The sequence below is a fragment of the Pseudopipra pipra genome, chromosome 3 (genome assembly GCF_036250125.1).
Source record: "Pseudopipra pipra isolate bDixPip1 chromosome 3, bDixPip1.hap1, whole genome shotgun sequence".
Lineage (NCBI taxonomy): Eukaryota > Metazoa > Chordata > Aves > Passeriformes > Pipridae > Pseudopipra > Pseudopipra pipra.
The window spans coordinates 115,997,864-116,013,976 of NC_087551.1; the positions used below are offsets into that span (position 1 = coordinate 115,997,864).

General features: G+C 52.2%; 1 protein-coding gene and 1 long non-coding RNA gene across 3 annotated transcripts; both read right to left on the bottom strand.

Annotated features, from left to right (window-relative positions):
* Positions 1–202: 202 nt before the first annotated feature.
* On the bottom strand, positions 203–15,469 carry CCDC25 (coiled-coil domain containing 25). Its single transcript, XM_064651245.1, is given in 9 exon segments — positions 203–810; positions 1,843–1,888; positions 3,883–4,085; positions 7,338–7,357; positions 7,360–7,440; positions 8,938–9,013; positions 10,020–10,071; positions 13,720–13,759; positions 15,362–15,469. Coding segments are annotated over 9 exon segments (570 nt in total). The 5' UTR covers positions 15,384–15,469; the 3' UTR covers positions 203–780.
* LOC135412438 (uncharacterized) lies at positions 6,147–6,812 on the bottom strand. Of its 2 annotated transcripts, none has more exons than XR_010429639.1 (3): positions 6,648–6,812; positions 6,423–6,527; positions 6,147–6,304 (listed from the first exon to the last, which is right to left on the bottom strand). It is a non-coding gene; the product is annotated as an uncharacterized LOC135412438 (long non-coding RNA). The 2 variants fall into 2 exon arrangements; XR_010429638.1 differs by having other exon boundaries at positions 6,147–6,350.
* Positions 15,470–16,113: the final 644 nt, after the last annotated feature.

Genomic DNA, 16,113 nt, shown 5'->3' on the forward strand with positions numbered 1-16,113 from the left:
CCCTTCCTTAGGCCCCTTTTCCCCTCGGGAATGCTGGGAATTGCAGGAAGCAGCTCCTTCCAGGTGTGTTATCACCGGGATTCGCCCTTCTCTCCCGGAACATTCCATGATTTTTCGCCGAGCCCGTGACGGTTTGGGCTCGTTGAGGGGCCCTTTTCCCTGTTTTTCCCCTCTCCCAGAATTCCCGCTGCTCCGGGATGTTGCCTGCATGGCACCAGTTTAATGGGGATATGTACACCGGGATTATCCTGGGATTCCCCCCCCCAAACCCCATGGAATGCTCAGGTGGGAGGATCCACCTGGTGAATCCCGTGGAAAACTGAACCTCCTCCTTCCACCCCTCCCTCCAGAGGAGGATTCCAAGCGGGAACGCAGTGGAATTCCAGGGGGTTCGGGGGCAGGAATCAGAGCTGGACCTTCACCACTAGGTTTATCCAGGAGCCACCATCGAGCTCATCCCGATTTTTCCCCCCGACTTTGTCACAGAGGGATCCCCCCCCTCCGGTTCTCCCGGCGATTCCCAGCGGGAAAAGCAGAATTCCAGAGGCGGCAGCAGCTCCGGCAGGGCCCCGAGGCCACGGGGATCCCTTCCCCAAAATAAATACCACTGTCTCTGGGAAAACCACGGGGCACAGGGGGCTGGAGGCCATCCCAGGGATCCGGCTGCTCCTTCCAGAGGGTGTCCCTGGCCCGGAGCCGGGAGGGAAGGGGCTCCCAGGCCGGTTTTTTGGGATGTTTTTTTTGGCATTGGAGCGGCGGGGCCGGGCGGGAGCGGCTCCGTCACATGAAGTCGTCGGAGTCGTTGCCGTCCTGGGGGGATAAAAAAAATAGAGAGGGAAGATCGGGATCATTGGGAATGCTACAAGTGGGAGATGGGGGGTGATCATCGCAGAATTCCCCTTTGTTCCGGGTCCTTGGATTTCACCCCAGGAAAGCAGAGCAAAGGGGGCCTGGGATGGGGTGGGTGGGAAGGGAACTCAAAGCTCGTCCCATTCCATGGGCAGGGACAATTCCCAACATCCCAGGGAATCCAACCCGGCCTGGGACACTCCCAGGGATCCAGGGGCAGCCACAGCTTCTCTGGGAATTCCAGCCCAGCCCCTCCCCACCCTCCCAGCCAGGAATCCCTTCCCAATCTCCCCCCCAAATCTCCCCTTTCCCACTGGGATCCATTCCCTGGGGCCTGGCATTCCAGGCCCTGAGCCCCAGTCCCTCTCCAGCTCTCCGGGAGCCCCTTCAGGCTCTGGAATGTGCTCCAAGCTCTCCCGGGATCCTTCCCAAATCCAGCCTGGCCATTCCCAGCTCTCCCAGCCTGGAGCCAGAGCCTGCCATTGGATCCAGCCCCAGCCCAGCTCCTCCCTGGGAAGGAGTTCCGGGAACAAGGGGGTTCCCTGGGAATCTCGGGGCTCAGGGCAGGGTCTCCCTTCCCCTTTCCTGCCTTTTCCATCCCCACATTCCAGAAAAACCCCTCTGAGTGGACTCTGTGTGTCCTTTATCCTGGAATCCCAGCCTGGTTTGGGTGGGAAGGGCCCTTAAATCCCATCCCATTCCATGTCCAGGGACACCTCCCGCTATCCCAGGTTGCTCCAAGCCCCATCCAACACTTCCAGGGATGGAGCATCCAGTTAATCCTCACCCTGAACCTGTTCTTTCCCTTGGGATGAAAGACCTGGGAGCACTTTATCCCTATTTCCTCAGCCCCACTGATCCCCAGTGTCCTCCCAGTGTCCTCCCAGTTCCAGAGTCATTCCCAGCGGGATCACAGGCAGTGCTGTGCCAGGCAGGAGGCTGGAATTCCATCCCTGTCCCGGGTATTCCGTGGGATCAGCAGCTCCCACTCACCTGGTTGGAGGACATGTTCTCTGCCTTCATCAGGGAGGAGTAGCTCCTGCCAGGAAAAATCCCATCGTTATCCCAAACCCGATCCCTTCAAAAGCCCCCAAAAGGGGCCATTTCGGGCTCAAAAATTCCCAAATCCCGGAAATGCACACTGTGTTCCTCCTGGAGCTCAGCCAGGGGGGATAATTAGTCCCTCACCTCGTCCTCCTCACTAATTAACCCCGGGGCAGGGAGGTTCAGGGATGCCTGATTGCCTTTTCCAAGGTTTTTTTTTTCTCCAGGATCCACCGGAGGTGGGAATTCCCGGATTCCGGGAGCTGCAGCCCCTCCAATCCCCCTTCCCTGACCTCTCCAGGGGTTGGGTCGCTCAGGAAATCCCCAATTTTCTTTTCAATCCCTCTTTTGATGCCCTTCAGGGACAAAGAGGAGCTCGGGGAAAGCTTCCAAGGGGAGTTTTTGGAGCGAGAAATCCCCGGGAACGAGGTCCCTGAGAAGGTCAGGGCGACATTCCAGCCCCTCCTCCCTCGTTCCCTGCTCCCAGGAGGGGGGGCTGAGGGCTTTAATTAACTCTTAACGAGCAGCAGGGATGGGAGAGGAAGGGATATTAATTAATAGGGATATTAAGGGAGAGGGATATTAATGGAGAGGGATATCAAGGAAGAGGGATGTTAAGGAAGAGGGATTTAAGGAAGAGGGATTTAAGAAAGAGGGATATTAATGGAGAGGGATATTAAGGAAGAGGGATATCAAGGAAGAGGAATACTAAGGGAGAGGGATATCAAGGAAGAGGGATTTAAGGAAGAGGGATATTAATGGAGAAGGATATCAGTGGAGAGGGATATTAAAGAAGAGGGATATCAGGGAAGAGGGATATCAAGGGAGAGGGATATCAAGGAGGAGGGATATCAGGGAAGAGGGATATCAAGGGAGAGGGATATCAAGGGAGAGGGATTTAAGGAAGAGGGATAGGAAGGAAGAGGGATTTAAGAAAGAGGGATAGGAAGGAAGAGGGATATTAAGAAAAAGGGATATTAAGGAAGAGGGATATCAAGGAGGAGGGATATTAATGGAGAGGGATGTTAAGGAAGAGGGATATTAAGGAAGAGAGATATTAAGGAAGAGAGATATTAAGGAAGAGAGATATTAATGGAGAGGGATATCAGGGAAGAGAAATATCAAGGAAGAGGGATGTTAATGAAGAGGGATATTAAGGAAGAAGGATATTAATGGAGAGGGATGTTAATAGGGATATTAAGGAAGAGGGATATCAAGGAAGAGGGATATCAAGGAAGAGGGATATCAAGGAAGAGGGATATCAATGGAGAAGGTTATTAATGGAGAAGGATATTAATGGAGAGGGATGTTAAGGAAGAGGGATATTAATGGAGAGGGATATCAAGGAAGAGGGATATTAAGGAAGAAGGATATTAAGGAAGAGGGATATTAATGGAGAAGGATATTAAGGAGGAGGGATATTAATGGAGAAGGATAACAAGGAAGAGAGATATTAAGGAAGAGGGATATTAATGAAGAAGGATATTAAGGAACAGGGATATTAAGCCAGAGGGATGTTAAGGAAGAGGGATATTAATGGAGAGGGATATTAAGGAAGAGGGATATTTATTACGGAAGAGGGATATTTATGAAGGAAGAGGGATATCAAGGATTTAAGGAAGAGGGATATTTATTAAGGAAGAGGGATATTTATTAAGGAAGAGGGATATTAATTAAGGAAGAGGGATATTAATTAAGGAAGAGGGATATTAATTAAGGAAGAGGGATATTAATGGAGACAGAGGCAGGTGCTGAGCTCCAGGGAAGGCTCAGCAATTCCTGAAGCTCCCAGGGAGCTGGAAGTGGACCAAGGCAATAATTCCCCAATTTCCTCAGGCTTTCAAAGGCTTTGGAATCTCCCAGCCCTTGGGCAGGGGCCGGAACGGCCGGGACTGTTCCCAGGAAAACAGCGGGACAAAGGGAATCGCCGGGCCGTGGAGAACGGGGAGCAGCAGGGCCCGGTGACCCCGGGGAACCTCCACCCCTCACCTCAGCTCCTCCAGCTCCTTCTTCTTCTTCAGCTCCTCCTTCTCCCTCCTCTTCATCTCCTGGACCTGGGCCTTCTTCTCGTTCCGCTCCTCCCGGTCCCGTGCCTCCCGCTCGGCCGCCAGGTCCGGGAACCGCTCCACCTTCGTCTTCTCCAGCCGGTTCAGGATCTCGTTCACCTTCTTCTCCACGGTCAGCACCTTCACCTGGGAACGTCGGGAATCACAGGGGGAAACACGGCGGGAATCGCGCCGGGAATCATGTGGGAATCACGGCGGGAATCACGGCGGGAAACGCGCCGGGATGGGGGAGCGGCCCCGGCACTGCTGCCCACCCGGCACGGGGCTGCATCCCACAGAGTCACAGCCCCAGGAAAATCCCGGCCAAAAGGGCTGGAGCCCACAGAACCAGAGCCTGGGGAGAATCCCTGCCAAAGGGCTGGATCCCACAAAAGCAGAGCCCCAGGAAAATCCCTGTCACAGGGCTGGATCCCACAGAACCAGAGACTCAGGAAAATCCCTGTCATGGGACTGGATCCCACAAAACCAGAGCCTGGGGAGAATCCCTGTCACAGGAATGAATCCCACAAAATCATATAGTGAGGAATGTCCCCACAAACCCAGATCCTGAGGAAAATCCCCACAAACCCAGATCCTGAGGAAAATCCCACAAACCCAGATCCTGAGGAAAATCCCCACAAACCCAGATCCTGAGGAAAATCCCTGCAATGGGACTGGATCCCACAAAACCAGAGACTCAGGAAAATCCCTGTCACAGGGCTGAATCCGACAAAACCAGATAGTGAGGAAAAGCCCCACAAACCCAGATCCTGAGGAAAATCCCTGCCATGGGGCTGGATCCCACAAAACCAGAGCCTCAGGGAAATCCCTGCCACAGGACCAGAGCCTGAGGAAAATTCCGTCCACAGGGCTGGATCCCACAAAATCATATAGTGAGGAATGCCCCCACAAACCCACAACCTAAGGAAAATCCCTGTCACGGGACTGGATCCCACAGAACCAGAGCCTGGGGAAAATTTCTGCCATGGAACTGGATCCCATAAAACCAGAGCCTCAGGAAAATCCCTGCCACAGGGCCAGATCCTGAGGAAAATCCCTGCCAACAGGGCAGGATCCCACAAAACCAGAGACTCAGGAAAATCCCTGTCATGGGACTGGATCCCACAGAACCAGAGCCTGAGGAAAATCCCTGCCAAATGGCTGGATCCCACAAAAGCAGAGCCTCAGGAAAATCCCTGCCAAAAGGGCTGGATCCCACAAAACCACAGCCTGAGGAAAATCCCAGCCACAGGGCCAGAGCCTGAGGAAAATTCTTGCCAAAAGGGCTGGATCCCACAAAACCAGATAGTGGGAAAAATCTCCACAAACCCAAAACCTGAGGAAAATCTCCACAAACCCAGGTCCTGAGAAAAACCCTGCAATGGGACTGGATCCCACAAAACCAGAGACTCAGGAAAATCCCCACAAAACCAAATCCTGAGGAAAAGCCCTGCCAAAAGGGCTGGATCCCACAAAACCAGAGCCTCAGGAAAATCCCTGCTGTGATAAACTGAGAAAACGATTCGGGCTAATTAAGAGAAAACAGTGTGAGTCAATAACGACCCGGAGAGAGAAAGAAAAAACAAATCATAAAACTTAATTGGGCCCTGCAAAGAGATAAAACAAGTTACCTCCTTTTCCCTTGTGGAGGATTTATAGTGAAGGGATTTTTGTTTAGTTAGTTAAGAGCACCTTTCTTAAAAATTTATAACTTTGCATAGATAACAAGCAAACATCTGCTGAATGTCTGATTTGGTAATATATCATGGATGCTTATAGATAACATTCTTGTTAAGAAAAACATCTGTTGAATGTCTGACTTAACAATGTGTGATGTTTATGTATAATGGTTATTCATTAATTAGCTGGAAATAAAAGTAGAGCAACTGTCTCCTTTGGGTGCTGACAGGCACTGGGAGCTGTTGAACCCCCTCCCTGATCACCCAGCGCTGAATTTGCTTTTATCATTTAATAAATTCTGATGGGAAATCAAGTGACTCTGGGTTTCGATTTATCACACTGCCAAAAGGGCTGGATCCCACAAAACTAGAGCCTCAGGAAAATCCCTGTCACAGGGCTGGATCCCACAAAATCATATAGTGAGGAATGTCCCCTCAAACCCAAAACCTGAGGAAAATCCCACAAACTCAGAGCTGAGGAAAATCCCTGTCACGGGCTGGATCCCACAGAACCAGAGCATCAGAAAATCCCTGTCATGGGACTGGATCCCACAAAACCAGAGCCTCAGGAAAATCCCTGTCACAGGGCTGGATCCCACAAAACCAGAGCCTGGGGAGAATCCCTGCCAAAGGGCTGGATCCCACAGAACCAGAGCCTCAGGAAAATCCTGGCCAAAGGGCCAGATCCTGAGGAAAATTCTGGCCACAGGACTGGATCCCACAAAACCAAATCCTGAGGAAAATCCCTGTCACAGGGCTGAATCCACAAACCAGATAGTGAGGAATGTCCCACAAACCCCAAAACCTGAGGAAAATCCGCACAAACCCAGAGCCTGAGGAAAATCCCTGTCATGGGGCTGGATCCCACAAAACCAGAGCCTCAGGAAAATTCCTGCCAAAGGGCCAGATCCTGAGGAAAATCCCTACAAAAGGGCTACATCCCACAAAACCAGAGCCTGGGGAAAATCCCTGTCACAGGACTGAGTCCCACAAAATCATATAGTGAGGAATGTCCCCACAAATCCAAAACCTGAGGAAAATCCCCACAAAACCAGAGACTGAGGAAAATCCCTGCAATGGGACTGGATCCCACAGAACCACAGCCTGAGGAAAAGCCCCACAAAACCAGAGACTGAGGAAAATCCCCACAAACCCAAAACCCTGGGGAAATCCCTGTCACGGGACTGGATCCCACAAAACCACAGCCTCAGGAAAATCCCTGTCATTCCAGGCCCTGAGCCCCAGTCCCTCTCCAGCTCTCCTGGAAGCCCCTTCAGGCTCTGGAATGTGCTCCAAGCTCTCCCGGGATCCTTCCCAAATCCAGCCTGGCCATTCCAGCTCTCCCAGCCTGGAGCCAGAGCTGCCATTGGATCCAGCCCCAGCCCAGCTCCTCCCTGGGAAGGAGTTCCGGGAACAAGGGGTTCCCTGGGAATCTCGGCACTCAGGGCAGGGTCTCCCTTCCCCTTTCCTGCCTTTTCCATCCCCACATTCCATAGAAATCCCTCTGAGTGGACTCTGAGTGTCCTTTATCCTGGAATCCTGAATGGGTTGGGTGGGAAGGGACGTTAAAGCTCATTTCATCCCCCTGGATCAGGGGCACCTCCCGCTGTCCCAGGTGGCTCCAGTCCGGCCTTGGACACTCCCAGGGCTGGATAACGAGGAGTTCTCCAGGAATTCTCCAGGAATTCTCCAGGAATGCTCCAGGAGCTCCCCCACTCACGTCCTTCTGCCTGTGGAAGCGATCTGCCCCACGTCCATGTCCGAGGTTTTCTTCAGGTTGCTCCAGGGGGTGTAAACCACGCTCACGTTGTTCATCTTGCACCCTGGGGACAGGGAGAGCTGGAATTCCTGCCTGTCCCAAACATCCCTGTGGAATTCCTGCCTGTCCCAAACATCCTGATGGAATTCCTGCCTGTCCCAAACATCCCTGTGGAATTCCTGCCTGTCCCAAACATCCCTGTGGAATTCCTGCCTGTCCCAGACATCCCTGTGGAATTCCTGCCTGTCCCAGACATCCCTGTGGAATTCCTGCCTGTCCTGAACATCCTGTGGAATTCCTGCCTGTCCTGAACATCCCTGTGGAATTCCTGCCTGTCCAAACATCCCTGTGGAATTCCTGCCTGTCCCAACATCCCTGTGGAATTTCTCCATCCCTGTCCAGAAATCCCTGCTGAACTTCTCCATCCTTGTCCCAAACATCCCTGCTGGAATTTCCCCATCCCTCTCCCAAACATCCCTGCTGGAATTTCTCCCTGTTCCAAACATCCCTGATGGAATTTCTCCTTGTCCCAAACATCCCTGATGGAATTTCCTCCTGTCCCTAAACATCCCTGATGGAATTTCTCCCTGTTCCCAAAACATCCCTGATGGAATTTCTCCTTGTCCCAAACATCCCTGCTGGGATTCCTGCCTGTCCCAAACATCCCTGATGGAATTTCACCTTTTCCCAAACATCCCTGATGGAATTTCTCCATCCCTCTCCCAAACATCCCTGTGGAATTTCCTCCTGTCCCAAACATCCCTGCTGGAATTCCTGCCTGTCCCAAACATCCCTGTGGAATTTCCCCATCCCTCTCCCAGAAATCCCTGCTGGAATTTCACCTTTTTCCAAACATCCCTGCTGGAATTTCCCCATCCCTCTCCCAAACATCCCTGCTGGAATTTCTCCCTGTCCAGAAATCCCTGCTGGAATTTCTCCCTCCTTGTCCCAGAAATCCCTGTGGAATTTCTCCATCCTGCCCCAAACATCCCTGATGGAATTTCCTCCTGTCCCGAACATCCCTGATGGAATTTCTCCCTGTCCCAAATATCCCTGCTGGAATTTCACCTTTTCCCAAACATCCCTGATGGAATTTCTCCCTGTCCCAAACATCCCTGCTGAATTTCTCCATCCCTATCCAGAGATCCCTGATGGAATTTCTCCATCCCTTTCCCAAACATCCCTGCTGGAATTTCACCTTTTCCCAAACATCCCTGTGGAATTTCTCCAGCCCTATCCCAGAAATCCCTGCTGGAATTCCTCCCTGTCCCAAACATCCCTGATGGAATTTCACCTTTTCCAAACGTCCCTGCTGAATTTCTCCCTATCCCAGAAATCCCTGCTGAATTTCCTCCTGTCCCAGAAATCCCTGTGGAATTTCTCCATCCCTGTCCCAAACATCCCTGCTGGAATTTAAAATCCCTCTTCACGAGGAATTCCGAGCGACATCTCCTTCCCTAAATCCCACGGGATTAACGGGGGAAGGTCCCGGGAATCGGATCCGGGATCCAGGAGTGGAAAGAGCCCCCCCTGCCGGGAATTTCCCGGGAATCAGGATTACCTTGGATGCTGTTGGCCTTCACCAGGTGGGCACAGTCTATCAACACTTCCTTGGGAATGTCGTCCACGGTCTGGCCCTGGGGGAGAGCAGGGAAAGGGCTGGGATCGGGATATTGGGATATTGGGATATTGGGATATCGGGATCGGCCTTCCCTGGCTGGAAGGGGCTGGGCTGGAATTCCCAGAGAAGCTGTGGCTGCCCCTGGATCCCTGGGAGTGTCAAGGCCGGCTGGAGCCACCTGGGACAGCGGGAGGTGCCCTGATCCAGGGGAATGAAATGAGTTTTAACGTCCCTTCCCACCCAAACCATTCCAGGATTCCAGGATAAAGGACACTCAGAGTCCACTCAGAGGGATTTCTATGGAATGTGGGGATGGAAAAGGCAGGAAAGGGGAAGGGAGACCCTGCCCTGAGTGCCGAGATTCCCAGGGAACCCCCTTGTTCCCGAACTCCTTCCCAGGGAGGAGCTGGGCTGGGGCTGGATCAATGGCAGGCTCTGGCTCCAGGCTGGGAGAGCTGGGAATGGCCAGGCTGGATTTGGGAAGGATCCCGGGAGAGCTTGGAGCACATTCCAGAGCCTGAAGGGGCTCCAGAGAGCTGGAGAGGGACTGGGATCAGGGCCTGGAATGCCAGGCCCCAGGGAATGGATCCCAGTGGGAAAGGGGAGATTTGGGGGGAGATTGGGAAGGGATTCCTGGCTGGGAGGGTGGGAGGGGCTGGGCTGGAATTCCCAGAGAAGCTGTGGCTGCCCCTGGATCCCTGGGAGTGTCCAAGGCCGGGTTGGATCCCCTGGGATAGCGGGAGGTGTCCCTGATCCAGGTGGACCTGGATGAGCTTTGCTGTCCCTTCCCACCCAAACCATTCCAGGTTCCACCCAAACCCCCCAGGGCTGGGGCATTCCCGGGATGAGGATCCCACCCAACCCACTCCGGGATAAAGGACACTCAGAATCCACTCAGAGGGATTTTTATGGGACCTGGGGATGAAAAGGCAGGAAAGGGGAAGGGAGACCCTTCCAGGCCGGGTTGGCCGGGGTTGGAATTCCAGGGAAGGTTTTTCCCGGTGACTTCTCCCAGATTTTACCTTGTGCAGCCGCAGGTACACGTGGGCAGAGGAGAGTTTATCCACGTGGAACCTGTGGGATGGGAAGCACATGGAACAGGGACTGCCAGGGAATATTCCTGTTCCTTGGAGATGGAAAACAACAATCCCCTTTTTTCCCTCCCCTTCTCCCTTTTTTTTTTTATGGAAGTGCCAAACGCTCCTTTTCCCTCCCAAAACCCCCACTCAGACCAAGACTCAGCCTGTAAAATTCCAAGGAGTTGATCCCACTTCTCTTCCCAACTCTTCTCCACCTTTTCCCAGTCAACCCCATTTTTTCCCATAAAACCCCATTTTCCCCATAAAACCCCGTTTTTCCATAAAACCCCATTTTTCCCATAAAATCCCATTTCCCCCCCAGAAAACCCATTTTCTCCCAGTTCAACCCCATTTTTCCCATAAAACCCCATTTTTCCCCCATAAAACCCCATTTTTCCCATAAACCCCAATTTTTCCCAGTTCAACCCCATTTTTTCCCATAAAACCCCATTTTTCCCATAAAACCCCATTTTCCCCATAAAACCCCATTTTCCCCATAAAACCCCATTTTTCCCCCATAAAACCCCATTTTTCCCATAAACCCCAATTTTTCCCAGTTCAACCCCATTTTTTCCCATAAAACCCCATTTTTCCCATAAAACCCCATTTTTCCCCCATAAAACCCCATTTTTCCCATAAACCCCCATTTTTTCCCCCATAAAACCCCATTTTTCCCATAAACCCCCATTTTTCCATAAAACCCCATTTTTCCAGTCCAACCCATTTTTTCCCAGCAGGAATTTTTCCCTCCCTGCTCCAGCCCAGTTCAACCCCCAGGAATCCCGAGGAATTCCCGCTTCTGAGGCTCCCAGCCCAATCCCACGGGATCCATCCCACAGGGAATTCCACCTGAGAGGGGCCAGACACCCCCGGGACGAGAATTCCCAGGGTTTCTTTGGAGGAGAATTCCCAGGGTTTCTCTGGGAGGAGAATTCCAGGTTTCTTTGGGAGGAGAATTCCCGGGTTTCTTTGGGAGGAGAATTCCCGGGGTTTCTTTGGGAGGAGAATTCCCGGGTTCCTTTGGGAGAGGATGTGGCAAAATTGTTTGATGTGGCTTCGGGATACCAAAAAAACCAGGGATTGTGTCAGTGTGGGAAAGGGGAGGGAGAGGGGGAAAAGGGATGGGAAAGGGGGGAAAAGGGATGGGAAAGAGGGGGAAAAGGATGGGAAAGAGGGGGAAAGGGAATGGGAAAGGAGGGGAAAAGGGGGGGAAAGGGGTGGGAAAAGAGGAAAAAAGAAGAGGAAAGGGAGGGGGAAAGGGAGAGGGAAAGAAGAGGAAAAGGGAATGGAAAGGGGGGAAAAGAGAGGGAAAGGGGGGGAAAGGGGAAAAAGGGATGGGAAACGGGGGGGAAAATGGAGAGGGAAAGAGCAGGAAAGGGAGAGGGAAAGGGAGAGGAAAGGGAGAGGGAAAAGAGGGAAAGAGGGGGAAAAGGAAAGGGAAAGTAGGGGAAAAAAGAGGGAAAGAGGGGGGAAAAGAGGGAAAGAGGGGGAAAAGAGGGAAAGAGGGGGAAAAGAGGGAAAGAGGGGGAAAAGAGGGAAAGAGGGGGAAAAGAGGGAAAGAGGGGGAAAAGAGGGAAAGAGGGGGGGGAAAGAGGGAAAGGGGGGGGAAAAGAGGGAAAGAGGGGGGAAAGAGGGAAAGAGGGGGGAAAAGAGGGAAAGAGGGGGGAAAAGAGGGAAAGAGGGGGAAAAGAGGAAAGGGGGGGGAAGAGGGAAAGGGGGGGAAAAAGAGGAAAGGGGGGAAAGGGAGAGGGAAAGTGGGGGAAAGGGAAGGAAAGGGAGAGGAAGGGGAGGGAAAACAGAGAGGGAAAAGGGAGAGGGAAAAGGAGAAGGAAGGGGGAAAGGGAGGAAAGGGGGGAAGGGAAGAAAAGGGGAGGGAAAGGTGGAAAAGGGGATGAAGGGTGAAAGAGGATGGGAGAAGATGATTTGGATGGTTCAGGAAATCCGAGGCTGCAATCCCAAGGTCATCCCTAAATAAAGGCACAGCATGAATTATTCAGGAATGGGATGAACCTGAGCCAGGACAGGAATGTGATCCAGGGGCAGGAAGGCTTCCCAGCCCAAGGAGAGGCTGTTCTGCTGGAACAGGGAAAATATCCCTGGGAAAGGGATATTTGAGAGCCAGGGCTGGGAAAACATCCCCCGGGGGGCCTGGAGAAGGGAAGGATCCAGGGAGAGCTTGGAGAACATTCCAGAGCCTGAAGGGGCTCCAGGAGAGCTGGAGAGGGACTGGGGATCAGGGCCTGGAATGACAGGGCCCAGGGAATGGATCCCAGTGGGAAAGGGGAGATTTGGGGGGGAGATTGGGAAGGGATTCCTGGCTGGGAGGGTGGGGAGGGGCTGGGCTGGAATTCCAGAGAAGCTGTGGCTGCCCCCTGGATCCCTGGGAGTGTCCAAGGCCGGGTTTGGATTCCCTGGATAGCGGGAGGTGTCCCTGAACATGGAATGGGATGGGATTTGAGGTCCTCTCCCACCCAAACCAGTCTGGGATTTGGGATGGTTGAGGGTGGGAAAAGTGTTTTTATTCCTGGCATCTGTGAGGGAGCCTTGGGAGTTTCCTTCCAGCATGGATGGAGGAATGTTTGGAGAGTCCGAGGTGATGGATTCACCTGGACAGTGATGAACTGGGAGGGGTTTTGGGATCCTCAATCCAAGACATGGAGGGCTGGAGCAGGGAAGGGAGCTGGGAAGGGGCTGGAGAACAGGGAATGAGAGAACTGGAAGGGGCTGGAGAACCTGGAATGGCTGAGGGAGCTGGGAAGGGGCTGGAGAACAGGGAATGAGGGAGCTGGGAAGGGGCTGGAGCAGCAGGAGTATCTGAGGGAGCTGGAAGGGGCTGGAGAACTGGGAATATCTGAGGGAGCTGGGAGGGCTCATCCCAGAGAAAAGAGGGATCAGGAGGGACCTTTTCCTGCCCGACAACTCCCTGACAGGGGTCCCCAATTCCCAGGAAACAAGGGACAGGAAGAGAGGGAACGGCCTCCAGCTGGGCCAGGGGAGGGCAGGTGGGATATTGGGAACAATTCCCACATGGAAAGGGCTGTCCCAGGGGGAGGGGCAGGTGGGATATTGGGAACAATTCCCACATGGAAAGGGCTGTCAGGCCCAGAATGAACTTCCCAGGGCAGGGCTGGAGTCGCCATTCCCAGGGGGATCTCAGATCCCTGTGGATGTTGGCCCTTGGGGACACGGGTCAGGGGTGGCCTGGGCATGCTGGGAATGCTTGGATTCTGTGATATCCAAGGGATTTTCCAACCTGACCCATCCCTAAGGATCCTGTGCCATCCTGGCACTGTCCCAGCTCCCCACAATTCCCTGGAAGTTCGTTCCAGGAGGTCCCCAATTCCCAGGGAACGAGGGACAGGAGGAGAGGGAACAACCTCCAACATCCCTCCAGGCTCAGGAGGGATATTGGGAACAATTCCCCCATGGAAAGGGCTTTTCAGCCCTGGCAGTGGTGGATTCCCATTCCCAGAGGGATGTAAATCCCTGTGGATGTGGCCCTGGGGATCAGGGTGGCCTTGGAAGTGCTGCTGCTCCAGGAAATCCTGGGGGGGCTTTTCCAACCTCAGCAATTCCCTGATTCCCACGGGATGGGGGAGGGTGACCCCGGAAGGGCGTTTTTCCAGGGATTCCCAGCACCCACCAGATGTCCTCGGGCCATCCGTACTTGATGAGATCCTCGTCTGGGGGGAGGAAAAACATCCATCAGGAAAAACATCCATCAGGAAAAACATCCGTCAGGAAAAACATCCGTCAGGAAAAACATCCGTCAGGAAAAACATCCGTCAGGGAATTCCGGGAGCTCCAACCCCACATTCCCAGCTCCCTCCCCACCCGGAATCACCCACTCTGGGACACCCAGGGGATGAAAACAGTGGGCAGAAAACGGGAGAGGATGGAAAACTTAGGGAAACACTCATTGGAAAAACACGGACAGAGCAGGAAAAGGTTCAGGAAAAATCACCAGACCACGAAAAAACGGATTTTTCTCTCCAAAAGGTGTTTTTTTCCCCAGTAAATTTAATTTTGATCCATATCCAAGGCATTTTTGCTGCCCAAAGGCTTTATCCCAATTTATCCATGCCCACAGGGATTTCTCCCAAGGAAAGCAGGTTTCAGTCCAGAGAGAGAGCCACGTTTTCCAGGGAATTCCGGGAGCTCCACAACCCCACATTCCAACTCCTTCTCCACCTGGAATCACCCATGGGAATGAATACAGTGGGCAAAAAAACGGGAGAGGATGGAAAACTTATGGACACACTCATTGGAGAGAGGGGAAAAAACATGGATGGAGCAGGAAAAGGTTGAGGAAAAATCACCAGACCACAAAAAAAATGGATTTTTCTCTCCAAAAGGTGGTTTTTCCCCCAGTAAATTTAATTTTGACCCATATCCTAAAGGATTTATCCCAATTTATCCATGCCCACAGGATTTATCCCAAGGAAAGCGGGTTTCAGTCCAGAGAAGAGCCACGTTTTCCAGGGAATTCCAGGAGCTCCAACCCCACATTCCAACTCCTTCTCCAGCTGGAATCACCCATGGGATGAAAACAGTGGGCAAAAAATGGGAGAGGATGGAAAACTTATGGACACACTCATTGGAGAGAGGGAAAAAACACGGATGGAGCAGGAAAAGGTTCAGGAAAAATCACCAGACCACGAAAAAGTGGGATTTTTCTCTCAAAAGGTGTTTTTTTCCCAGTAAATTTAATTTTGACCCATATCCCAAAGTATTTATCCCAATTTATCCATGCCCACAGGGATTTCTCCCAAGGAAAGCAGGTTTCAGTCCACAGGAGGGCCACGTTTTCCAGGGAATTCCAGGAGCTCCAACCCCACATTCCAACTCCTTCTCCAGCTGGAATCACCATGGGATGAAAACAGTGGGCAAAAAACGGGAGAGGATGGAAAACTTATGGACACACTCATTGGAGAGAGGGAAAAAACACGGATGGAGCAGGAAAAGGTTCGGGAAAAAATCACCAGACCACGAAAAAATGGGATTTTTCTCTCCAAAAGGTGTTTTTTTTCCCCCCAGTAAATTTAATTTTGATCCGTATCCCAAGGCATTTTTGCTTCCCAAAGGGTTTCCCACATGGATTTATCCAAGGAAAGCGGGTTCCAGTCCAGAGAAGAGCCACGTTTCCGACAATATATTGAATTAACACACCCAAAACGTCCCAAAATGTCCCAAAATCCCCCCCCAGGGGAATTCCAGGCACTCACTCTCCGAAATCCCCCAAAACCCCCCTCCCAGGGGAATTCCAGGGAATCCCAGGCACTCACTCTCGTACTTGTCCTTTCCCATGTAAATGGTGTAGACGGAGGGAACGGCTGAGGGAGGGAAAGAGGGAAAAAACGGGTTAAAAAGGCCAAAAAAATCGGATAAACCAAAAAAAACCCACTCTGGGCCAGGGGATCCCAAGGAAAAACCATCCCATCCCTCCCCCTTCCCTCCTGGAGGGGGTAAAGGAATTTTTTTCCCCCCATTTCTCCAGAATCTGACGTGATCCCAAAATTTCTCCCGTCCCAGCCCTTCTCCTTGGAGTTTTTTTTTTAATTAAAAATCCCCAAACCAGCAGCAAAAAGCCCCCCAAAAAGCTGTTTAATTTATGAAGGGCTCCATGGACAACGGGAATGGGAAGATATCCAAGGATTAGAGGGAAAAAGTGGGAGAAATCCACCCTGGATACGCAGAAAGGGCCTGTGTGTGAGGTGAGAAACCCCTGGAATAACCACAATTTTAAATTAAAGGGGGTTATTCCATAATTAGGGGAGTCACCCACGGCTTCTGTGCTCCAGTGCATCCCAGTTATCCCAGTGCATCCCAGTTATCCTCTCCCATATCCAGGAATCCCTGAGCTCCCACCGGGAAAAGCAGCTTTAAAAAAACTCCCAGGAGCAAATAAGGGAAGGAACATCCCCAGGACTGCTCAGTGTCGCCTCCTCCAAGGAAAATCGAGCAGCCAGAGGTCCCATGGGACCCTTTTCCTTAAGGAATTCCATCCCTGAACCAGAGGAAAGTGATGGTGTAAAAA